This window comes from Echiichthys vipera (genome assembly GCF_963691815.1).
Source record: "Echiichthys vipera genome assembly, chromosome: 3".
NCBI classification, from domain to species: Eukaryota; Metazoa; Chordata; class Actinopteri; order Perciformes; family Trachinidae; genus Echiichthys; species Echiichthys vipera.
The window spans coordinates 11,092,271-11,104,605 of NC_139828.1; the positions used below are offsets into that span (position 1 = coordinate 11,092,271).

The following is a 12,335-nucleotide window of genomic DNA, read 5'->3' on the forward strand; positions in this document are numbered from 1 at the left end:
AAAAATCCGTCTTGTAAATCTAAATATATATGTTTGCTGGTTTCACACCAGTGAAAAAAGAGGAAATTCCATGATCCACGCTTTTTTTCCAGCGCGCCTCAACATCCAACTTTCCTTCAACAAGTGGTTTGACTGAGTGTGTCTGTGAGTGTTTTGGTGTTTGTGCACATGTGTATGTGTTTGGACAGGGTCCCATTAAGCAGCTAATGCTGGCTGTGTTTTATCATTGTGAAATGGGCGGGTGGCTTTCTGTCTCGCCTTTGGCTTTAACATATGAGTAAGACTAAAGTATGTGAATCTACCCTTTTATGGAGGAATTCTCTTTTGCTTTTAAATAAATTGTCATTAACGTCACAACCATGGTATGAATACTGGGGAAAGATTTTAGGAACTTTAATCAAATAGCCAAAGAAAGGGATACTGTAAATTACCATGGGCATGCTGCATAATGTCCTAATGAGACACAAATCCCCATTAAGACTCCCTTACTTTAATTACATAAAACTTGCTCATAAATAACATTTTAAACAAAGCTTTTATAACATATCCAAGCCAAAACCATCTTAACAACACTACCATCATTATTTAGAGTATACAATTGACCCAATTCTTACTTTGAAAGTCTAAAGTTAATACAGCAACAAAACAAAACCCCTGAGGTTTCAGGCCTTTAATCTTTTATCCCACAACAACAAGAACATGACCTCCTTTGATAATATTAAATATACACTGTTGTTTTGAGTATTTCTCAAAAACTCAGACCAAAACAAATATGCCAAAGAAATCCAATAACATGCGCAGGTCTGTACTCCTGCCTCAAGTCACTCTGCAATGTAAACGCTCTGTCCTTTCAGGGAGCTTCGTGGTTTAGGAGGATATTTTCTGACCTTCGTAGCTCACACACCAGTCTTCAGACACATTAAATCCGCAGGGCAAGGCTCTGACGAGGCAGAACAATATCAAAGTCTGGGACCATGTCAGGGCTACTCTTGCTGGATATATTTTTAATATTTATGCAGACACAGGAAAAAATGTAATAAACTAAAACAACAAGTGAATTAGGCATGAAACACAACAGGATATTGCAGAGAGATTATGTTGTTTCCTTTTCGCCTGTGTGTCCTTTCGTGCTTGCCTGCCCTACACAACAGCCCGGGGCTAGCTTTAATTGGTGGGGAGAGGGAACCAAACATATTTTCTAAAAAGGTACCAGAACTTTTTAAACGCCACAAACTCATACCATCTACATATGAAAGGACTTTTTTTTTTTTTTTTTTAATGCTGAATCTCTTTAAAATATTAGCAAGGTACTGACTGTGACAGGCTCATGCAGGGGTCGGGCCACGACTTGTGATAATGACTTTTTGCTGCCAAGACACAGTATGAAACAAATGCTGTGCAGCTGTGTGAAGAAAAGGAGATACAGTATATATAGAGAGAAGGGGAGAGGGAGAAAGAAGAGAGAGATGTGTTATGTTTGGATGTGAGGAGAGCCCTGTTTCATGAGTGCCCGCTGGAATCTGCTGCTGGAAAGATAATAAAGGGATTAGCTCTGGTTTTTCTACAGCATTAGGTCCTAAAACAGAATGTCTCATCTGCTTCCTCTACACGAATTTCTTGAATTCTTGAATGCCTTTGTCTATTGCATGAGCACGACAAACACAAGAGGCACCAGTGCTAGTGGCCAAAAGGAACACAAACTCAGACAAAAGAAACAAGAATTTTGGATGGAAGCAACTAAAATACAAGAGCATGTATTGAGGATGAGGCATTCAGTTTCCTATATAGTTCTTACTTAAATATGTAAAGACTATATTCAAACACAAACACAGTTACAAATACACACGGAGAGTGTGTTTGTTTTCTCTGGCCCTCCAAGTTTATCTGCTGAAGTCCCAGATCAACATACATCAAATCCCTGCTGATCAGATGTGTTGATTCAAGCTTGAAAACATTTCACATTTCTGTTTATGTTCTGTCGGAAAAGCAGGAGTGATACAACCCAACGTGCTGTACAAGGAATCAATACTTCCTATTGTGAGAGTCAATGGAAACAATATTCCCATTTTCACATTACTGCATGGCTGTGAATACATGTGTTCATGTGTGTGCTTAAAATGAGGGTGATCGGGAGGTTAGTGTGTGTGTAAAGAGTTTCACAGTGCCTCATGTCCGCGGACAGAATCCAGTGGCTCGTCCACACTGAGCCAAATTGTTCCAGAGCTCACATATGGTAAACATCTCCAAAAACACACATAAACACACACATACACACACCTTCACAGTGACACATTCATGCATACACCTATACCGTATACACATACAAACGTTCACTCAGTGTCTATTTGCTGTGTGTCACCAAAATTTGGCTACAGTCCTCGGACTAAAGACACACCCGCGCTCCAAAGAGCTCCAAAAAAAAACCGACAGCCTTTATTACAACACACTCCTAAAGCAGAATTAGCAGTTGGGGAACGTACAATGCAGCAAATTACTTCCAAATTTTTATTTCACAACAGAAACACTAACACCCTGGAGTGACGCAAAGCAGTTGAGTTTATGTCTTTTTGGCTTCAGTCGGCGTTCAGCTCAGAAGTGCACTAACATGTATCAGAATGAGTCCGAATCAACATGAATTTCTAATCCAACTCCTCAGAAAACTGCCATAAAATACAACTTTCTATTTACAGAACCTCACCTCAGCTAATTTTACAAGCCACTGTTACTTAGAAAAATAAACAAGACCTGAGAATTAAAAAGTCCGGGAGATAAAACAGGTGCTGTAGCAATATTGCAGACTCGGTTCTTCAATAATTAGGATTTGGATGGGTTCCTGAACTTGAAGAGGACCATTTCTGACAGGGGCTTTGGGTGAAGCTGTGAATTGAGCAAGACTAGCAAATGTTACGGACTATCCCTCTGTGGCTCCCCTCGCCAGACTACTACATTTCTCCTCATGTTTGGCTTGGATATGAAGCCAATTCATTTAATACTTGTGGGACAGCTAAACATTTAAAGCTCTCATTTAAAAGGATCAAGTGTAGGCATTGTTTGGTTATGTTAACCATATGTGTTGGCTTTTCATGATCTGAATCCCGTCTCAAAAAACAGAGTGCTTGTGAAAATAAACATGGCTTCTCCCTACACAAATTGTGGACTAATTGTGTATTTGGACTAAATCATTCTTAAGGTTGGAGGGCTTTTTCCATTTGCTCAGGTACGTGGGGGAGTGACAGATTGACATTGATTAGTGTGTTGACTTGTGGAATTGGAGCCTTACCTGTAAAGAATACAACCACAAATCTATTTATACTGACGAGGTAGTGCTGCTCTTACAACCGCTCACATCTTCAGTGGAGAAAAAAACTTTTTTTTTTTGTTACCTGTTCCACTAAAAATACAGGAATTACAATCATAAGTGTTTCTCAACCAAAACAAAACAAATGTTTCTGTTGAAAAGTAATCAGCAGTGAAGCAAGTCCTGCCTTGTTTTTGGACACAATGGGCATGTATCTTGTTGAGGAAAAATCCTATTGAGGGACTGCATTACTTTGTGAAATATGTGCTTGTGTTTAATTCAAACAAAATAAAAAAAACAAAAAACTCTTTTGTAACAGATGGTTGCAATTATGGACATTAACTCTCATTAAAACAATAAATACTTTCAAAAATAAGAAAAGATGAGTTAAAGTACGAAAGGAGATATTCCAAAATATTGAATGTATGTGTTGTTGTGGATATGCACTGGTGTTTTTTGGGTGTGGCAAATTTTGGGTGGATAATTTGATGATGACTCACCATGCACTTGTTAGGTTTCTCTCCGGAGTGGACTCTCATGTGAATGAGAAGCTTGTAGCGGGCATTGAAGGGCTTGTAGCGCCGAATGCAGCCGGCCCAGAAACAGGTGAAGTCCTCACCTTTGCGCTGGTCGATGTGAACCTTCTCAATGTGCCTTACAAGCTCCTCCTGCTGCTCGTACGCAGAACTGCAGTCAATCCAGCGACACACCTGTTTATCGACCAGTGCTCCTCCTCCGACTTCTTCCCGCTCTGCGGCTGTGTGAGACCCAGGAGGGCCTCCAGAGGTCGGTTTGAGTCCCAGGGAAGAGCCTGGTGCTGTTTGCTGGCTCTGGTGGTGCAGCAGGCCCCCAGGACTGGGCCCCACATATTGGTGCAGGTGGTAGGGTGGAGGCATAGCAGGGCGAGAGGGGAGGTGAGACTGACTAAGGTGCCCGTTGCGGCCACTCAAGTGATGGTGATGATGATAGTGGTGCTGAAAGAGTTCGTCTTCGCTCGGAGAAAAATCATCCAGGGGCTCTTGTTTGAGGGCAGCCCCAGATCTTTGGCACCCATCCAGGAGAGCCCCTGCTTCAGGCCCCGAATGCAGCATCCCAGACATCAGGGTCCCATTCATCAGGAGCCCCAACCCGTCTGATCCTCCTCCTCCTTCTCCTCCTCCTCCTCCCACACTTCCCCCAGCTGTTCCTCCAGCTCCACGCCCCTGCAGCATGGAGCCCCGCTCCTCACACAGCCCCTGGCTTTGCCCTTGGCCCTGCTCCGGCTCCACTGATGACACTGAAGAGGAGGACGAGGAGGAGGAGGAAAGGGATAGCAGGCAGGTGGCAGGTGAGGATAGCTGACAGCTCTCCTGTAGCGTGGCCTGCTGGGGGCTGCCGTGAGGTGGGGGTCTCTGGAGGGCTTCCTGTAAGCAGGAGATAGAGGGTGGGGATGTCGAAGAGGAGGAGGAAGAGGAGGAGAAGCCGGCACTGCTGGCGTGGCCAGGTGAGAGGTTAGTGCGGAAGCCGTTGACACAGGCGACCATCGACATCTGGGAGGAGGAGCAGATGATGGCGGTGATATTTATCTCCTCGGAAGCAGCACCAGTAGCCGATGGGGAATTTGTGGCAGCAATGCTGCCAGCAGTGGCGGTGGGCTGTGAGGACAGGGACAGGCAGCGTCTCCTCAGACTGCTAGCACTGAGCGCCCGCGCTGAATGACGGGAGCCAGTTGGGGACAAAGCCAATGGGGAGGAGCCATCTTCATTATTAAACGGTTGCACTGCGTCCCCTGACACAGCACTACCTACATTGCTCACTGTACATACGCCACTATCGTTGCTTATATGCGGAGCTCCAACTATCTCATCCCTCGTCATCCCCAAGGCTTGGCCTGCCCTACAATTCTGAAACCTGGCCCGAGATGTGCTATGGACCCCGGACCCTGTGTTGGAGATCTTGTAGCCCATTGAGTTCTCCTGTTTGATCGGGTAAGGGAGAGAGGAGCGAGCCCTGTTGGCACTGTCGCAGCACAGGCTGGGTGAGGCCCCCGTTAGGGTCCTTTGGAAGGCAGAGGAGGATCTGCAAGGAGAAAAATACACAAAGAGGAATATGAGCGGTATTAGCTCACAGGCTGATGACAGATACTGGCTGGTTCATCCTTCTCACAGGTAGCACTGTCAGAGTGTAGTCCCCCGCTTACCCCTCCCGCTCCAATCATTCTCTCGGTTTAAATTAAAGACCTCATCTTAAATGAGTCCCACTGACCTAAAATATATCAACCAATCAAGCCATTCACTGTATGGGACCCTAAGTAAAAACATTTACACTGTGTAGGATTTAGTGATTTTGATCACCAGGTTGTATACAATGCTGATGATTCAGAGTGGGTTTTTTTATGAATAAATGAAACCGGATCTTCTGGTAGTGAGAGGATATGAATGGGCATTTATGACTAAGAATAGAGAGAGGGGGAGGGATGGATGGCTACTGAGACTGAGAGGCCACTGGCTAGTGTGTCCATCTGACAGGCTTTGATGACACAAAGGGGTTAAACCCAACCCAACATTGGGGATAAATAGGGAGTCACCTGTTTTGGTGGCATAATTGCAGCCTATGAAGGGTCACCGTTTACAATACTGTGGTGGGAATCTTTGCCCCACTGAATGGGGAACCCAGGTCAGATTTCTCCATGCGTTGCTGTGATCTCGTACATAATCATTCCTGTCAGTTGGCTCATTATGGTTTTGTCCAAAGCCCCTGAGTGATGTGAGAAGAGCTCTCTTTTCTCCGGGCTGTCTCATGAAGGAATTGTCTTTGTCCCTTCCCCCGAGCACGCTGGAGGAAAAACAGAGCTAACGCTAGCTAGGATTGGAGAAAGCCACTGGCAGACTTTGTCATCGTTGTTGTTAATAAAGACTTGACCCCCCCCCCCCCCCCCCCCCCTCTCTCCTTCTATTCAGGAGCACCATTTCCTGTTTGGCTATAGTGAAAATATTGAGAGACAATATGAGAGAAGTTAATGGCTGTCCAGAAGCGCTTTTGTCAGACGAGGAGGGGTAAGAAGGGACAAACCCGAGAACATTACACTTCTTTCTGACTTGACCAACAGTAGTCAAAGACTGCACGACAGAAGAATCGCATTAGTGTAACATAAATGTTGTACTTTGGACCCCATCGGTGTGTTTTATGAGAGTGTGTAAACCTTTCCAGCAACATATAGAGTACATCTGGTTCACAATAGCAAAGATAATGAAAACCACACTGTACCTGTAAATTGTTAGTAATGCTATACCCAACAGGAGACGTTCGAAACTTGAACAGGAACAAAATGATTGTAAAACAGCAATGATAGTGACAGTTTACCTGGTGTCTTGGTGAGGGCCGTCCTGCAGGATGAGGTCGTGTGCAGGTCTGTCGCAGTGGAGGCTCTGGGTATAAAGCCCCCCTAAGTGACCCCCCACCAGCTGTGGCAAGCTCTGCCCACATCGCATCAGGGTGCCCTCAGCGTCACCCAACTCAGTGTCTAAATCCTTCTCTGAGCAGTAGGCACCATTCACTAAAAGAAGAGCAGAAGAAATATCACCAAAAGTGGCTAAAACCTTGATATGTTAAGCTCAGCAGTAACCCAGTGTCATTCTCAAATTAAAAAAAGGGCTAAGCCGAGTGGACCCTTGGATCTGCCCTGGAAGAATAATCAGTTTATAGTGGGATGCATGCCATCAGTGACATGTTGAAATCCTATTAGATTATGAATATTCTCTTGAGGACTAATTGTTGGCTGCCACAACTGTAGTATCTAGTGATATATGGAGAGCTCTTTGGCAAAGTCCAACTGGTGACAGTAAGAATAACGTCGGAGAGATTTATTGCCAAATATTATTGCTGGAGTAATTGAGGAACCTTATTCCAAATGGCGATGCGTCCATTTTGGAAAAATAAACAAACTCAAATGAATGTGTCCGGAAAACACAGCCAGTAAAAGTGTAACCGTTGTTTCTCTCAATAACTTAAATGATATGCTGTCTCTTTAAATGAACAACCAGCTGCTCTAATTCTACTGCATGTAATTAATCCTTTTGTGAAAATGGTGACCTCATTAACTGATTTAGTTCATTTGTCTTTTGATTTATTTAATTGGTGATTAATTCATTTGTTAAAAAAACAACACTTGCAATGAAAGTGCGGTGCAAGAACTCAGCGATTTAATCTAAACGTTTAAATTCTTGAAGCTGGTCAACCAAAAGGCTTCTTTAGTGAGAAATAAACTCTAACAAGTTATCATGTCATATTTGGACGTGACCTTTGATGAGGAAAATGCATGGAAAAATAAATGTGTTACTATCTGTTGTATTTTATTCCTCAGGTTCAAGCACTGTATAACTAAGATTTAATCTTTATCATAAATTGTATCCGTCCAGCATGACTGTTTGAGAATAAAGAAAGGCTTCATGAATGGGACCAAAAACATAATAAAAATAGGAAAGGGAGAGATGAAAGTGAGCGAGGGGAGGCCTCGATGTATGAGGAAATATTTGTGAAGGGTAAGCCGATATCCCCACACACTCATGTGTAGGCGGGCCACGCGTCCCATGTTCCAACTTTCCTAACTCAATTTCTCAAATTCAATTTTCTCCTAATGATGTTATTGACAATGTTATCACACACCATGAGCTATTATTAATAAAGTCACCCAAACACCCTGTATGTGAGAGGACTCATAAAAAAGTTACTGGAAGGGAATGAAAATTATATACGTAAGTGGTAAAAATGAACTGAATGTGAAAATAGAGAGAAAAATATTAAAAAATAAAGCTTTGGACATCAGATGAAAAAGGAAATAAGACTAACAAAGGAGAAAGATATTACAACATGTGTAACAGATGGAGAGGGAGAGTAAACGGGGGGGGGGGGGTGAATATGGGAAAAAGGTTACGAGGACGAACAAAAGACAACAGAAAACAAGGGAACTTTGTGAGCCATGTTATCCGTAGTTTAAGAAACATGTTTTCACATATCCCTCCTACAGTCGATGTATCCTTAGTCTCCTCTGCATTTGTCTTGTCACGGGTCATGGCCAAAACACAAAGAAGTAGAGAAAAGGCAAAGCGAGCAACGCAAACAGTCGAGTTTCGCTAGAGGACTGTAGGAACAACGCTGGTTTCACTCAAAGCCGTTAACAGAAGGCCTGATGTCTGTCAGCTCTGGTCTGTTTTCAAGTAAGACAAATTGTTCTGTTTATAAAAATTCTGGATTGTTCTGTTTTTTTGTGTTGTTTCTTCTACTCTTCTACTACTTTTTTCACTGCTTGTTGGCTGAACATATACAACTGCGTTTCTGTATGAAAGTTTCAAGGCCTGCTGATGTGAAGCCAAGTGTTTTCTCTGCCTAAAGTCAGGAGTAATTCAATCAGGATGGCCAGGAGTGACATGAGTCAGGATGGAGATGACTAACATCATTAGCGATCTCTTAATTAGGCCTTGACTGTCCATATGCATGCACACAACAACACAAACAACCAAATAAAAACCATTGTCATCATAGAGCACAAGCAGTTGGTCAATGAGGCCTTGACTGAATGCACATGCTCTCTCTCACACACATCTCATAGTCACCACCATATAAAACACAGACGCACACAAGGCAGCCCGGTAAATGTAACCCGAATTATGAGACAATGCTCTTTCTTTGCCAGGAAAGGTCCACCATGTAAATGAGTTAGACATAGAGAGAAGACAGGGATTATACCAGGACACTAATTACTTGTCTGCAGATTATTTTACTAAAACAGTCAAATAATGCAACCATTGTTTTCCAGCATGATATTTTGGGAAATATCACTAGCAAGTTTTCACTGCCAGCAATTATTGAGCAGAGGCAGCATTGTGCTTGGTTCAGCGTGTACTGTATATTGCAAAACACCGTGCCTGGTTTTAAGGCTGGCTACTGAACCTCAATAGCTTTTTTGGTATCAACTTCTGAAGTTTGTCCCTATTCACAAACCAAAATAATCCTGTCTACTTATCCTATGATCAGATAGATCTTCATTAAAATATTTATTATGTCTTTTAATGTATGTATGTAGTTTTAGACTATTTTATACAGGAAAAATTCTTGTACCTCTGTTTGTGTTTAGATAGTCTGGATTACCGGATGTACAGAGCGGGGCATCGTTGCTGTATCCGGGGCATGGTAAACAAGCAACACTGATATATTATCCTTTTTTAAACTGTTGCCCAAACACATTATCAGCAATATTTGTATTCTAAAGTGCATGGCGCAAGTGCATTTAGGGCGTGTCCAACTCCACTTTTGCTAGTTAGATGACGTATTGCGCAAAGTAAGGCGCAAGGGACAGACGTTGTGTTTATTCTCTTAATTAAACTTAGGTGTGTTTTGGGTGTAACATGAATTAAACCGATCAGAGTGTCATATTCCATTCCCTAAAAGCCAGGTGCGCCGCAGCGGGGGCATTGCTGTTAAAACAGGGGATTTGGGAAATTGGAGAGGCGAGTGGTTTCCTACTGAGGAAACGGAACTGCTTGTGCACAAAGCGCTGGACCCCCGTCATCTACCAATCCTGTCCCATAAACAACTCCATTCGAATGCATATGAGCAAATGCACCATGCATTTAACTGAGGAGGAGGAGCACCGCTGTGTATCCCTGTGTGTACAAGCATGAGGTGCTGATCAGCTCTGATGCCATCCGAATCCACAAGAATTAACTATTTTTAATCTCCCTTTACCAGTCCCCGTAGGCTTTTGCTTTCCAAATTATGTATGATTGGATTAATTGTTAAAGCGGATGCTTCCAATTAATTTCAACATTTCCATGCACACAGTAATATGACGGCAGCAAATATCGTGGGACACTAAAGCAGCAAAATTAAAAACTATAGTTATAAATTTGACAAAGGAAACAGAACTAAACTTTTAGCTTCTGAAATAATCAAGGAAGTTATTGCTGTTCCTTGTGCGTAAATGTGCACAATGGACCAGCAGCAGCTCTGCTCCATGCTATGTCCATAGTTTAGAGAGTGTGATTAATATTTTCATATATATATATATATATAAATATAATATTTTGCCTAGCTGCTATTAATTAGTATGTTAATCTTTATGTCCAGCACAATTCATGGATAAACCACGAGGCTGAGGATATAACGGCTGTCCGCCCATCCCTTATCTTACCATCTGAATAATCTGACCTGTAAAATGGAAATTACTGCGTCTTTGACTTTAGATTAGGTTTTTGTTGGTCAATGGCACAATCACTTTCTTCTACCTCAAAATAGCAATTTGCCAACAATGCGCCTGACCACACCTCATGTTAAGACCAACACACCCATTTTGCTTCTTACACAACTGTGTCAGTCAGAAACTAGAAATGACAGTTGCACTGTGCGCTGCTTTTTGCGGGGTGGAAGAGAGAGCCCACAGTGTTAAAGGTCTTGCTGCAGTAAGTTAGCAGTCCGGTGATTTAGAGCTTTTCTACATTAACAGTATCAGTCATGCTCTGGTTGGGAAACGGGCTCCTCAACATATGGTGGCTTGGACGGGACCCAACAGTAAATTCAGTTTATATTGAATGTGCTACGGTAAGTCAGCGGTGAACATTTCATTGTGTGTTAGAGCCCAGTTTGATCAGGAGGATGAAGCCAGAGAGAGCATCGCAGGCAAATGAAATGTAAGACAACCAGCAGCAGTGACAGGAGAAGGTGTGTGTGTGTGTGTATGTGTGTGTGTGTGTGTGTGTGTGTGTGTGTGTGTGTGTGTGTGTGTGTGTGTGTGTGTGTGTGTGTGCGCTGGTGTGTGTGTGTTGGTGTGTGTGTGTTGGTGTGTGTGTATGTGTGTGTGTGTTTGTTGGTGTGTATGTGTGTGTGCGTGTGTTTGTGTGTGTGTGTGTTGGTCTGTGTGAGAGTGTGTGTGTGTGTTGGTGTGTGTGTGTGTGTGTGTGTGTGTGTGTGTGTGTGTGTGTGTGTGTGTGTGTGTGTGTGTGTGTGTGTGTGTGTGTGAGAGAAGGAGTGTGAGAGAGAGATGACCATTCTTCTTTTGATTGTGCAGAGTTTATGGGTGGTCTGTTGAGCAGCTGTGTGCTTGTCATACTTTACATTCCTTTGGTTCTGGTTCTGAATTTTTTCCATGTTATGTTCTTGGGAAAACTTTAGCTGCTAAAAAAAAGAAATATCCCTCTGTGTAATCAACTGAATTTTTTGTTGGTGCTGTGTGGATTGTGACCACTAGTAACTCTATGGAGCAATGTGTATGTATCATGCAAAAGCTGATAGACAGCGCATCATCCATTCCTATGCCGGCTTCATGCTATTTCACTGATCAACAGTTGGTGACAGTAACATGCAAATGTCTGTTCGTAGGACAGTAAAGCAATGTACCCACAAAGGCAGGAAACAAGAAGACTGCTATCAAGTTAACATGCACATATGCACGTCAGATTTTCAGCCACCTTTGCCAGTGTTCATCATGTTTTTTAGGACACACTGGCAAGAACACTGAATGTAAATATAACTTTTGCCTGTTCACACGAAACCTCCACGGGGGGCTTTTAAATTGATCTCAATCTGTAGGCACAGTCATTTGAAAAAAATGCAGTTAATCCCTCCAATTTATCTATGTAAATGGAGTTCCCTACTTTGTCCAATTCTAGGGAGCACCTTAGAACAAGCAGGGTGGTATGCTACTCTGATATACACACAGTTGCAAGCATTCAGGCCCAATTAGGAGTGATGCTATAAGGGTGTGCCATCAGGGATGCAGGGGCAAGAAAGAAAGCCAGAGAAAGAAAGAGGTAGGGCAGTGCCAGAAGCACCAAAGGCAAATGTTCAGTGAAGAGACCATGTACAGATGTGCTGGCTCGTCCTCACAAAGAGCCACTGATGTCAGCATTGACAACTAAAGACGTAGGCACAAATAAGGACTCTATTGTTATTCCCCTCTGAAAAAAACACCCTACAAAACACTATTGGAACAAGGACTGTGGGCAAGAAAACATCCCTGATGATAATATGGTATCTAATAATACTCTGTTAAATCTAAAGGGGT

At 42.9% G+C, this 12,335-nt stretch overlaps 1 protein-coding gene across 1 annotated transcript in view; it reads right to left on the minus strand.

Moving 5' to 3' along the window:
• The window catches only part of glis1b (GLIS family zinc finger 1b), a 71,311-nt gene that overhangs the window by 35,874 nt on the left and 23,102 nt on the right, over positions 1–12,335 (minus strand). Inside the window, exons 3-4 of the mRNA XM_083940528.1 lie at positions 6,641–6,833; positions 3,799–5,356 (exon numbers count right to left, since the gene is read on the minus strand). Coding sequence (XP_083796654.1) covers positions 3,799–5,356; positions 6,641–6,833 — 1,751 coding nt within the window. The remainder of the gene's footprint in view (positions 1–3,798; positions 5,357–6,640; positions 6,834–12,335) is intronic.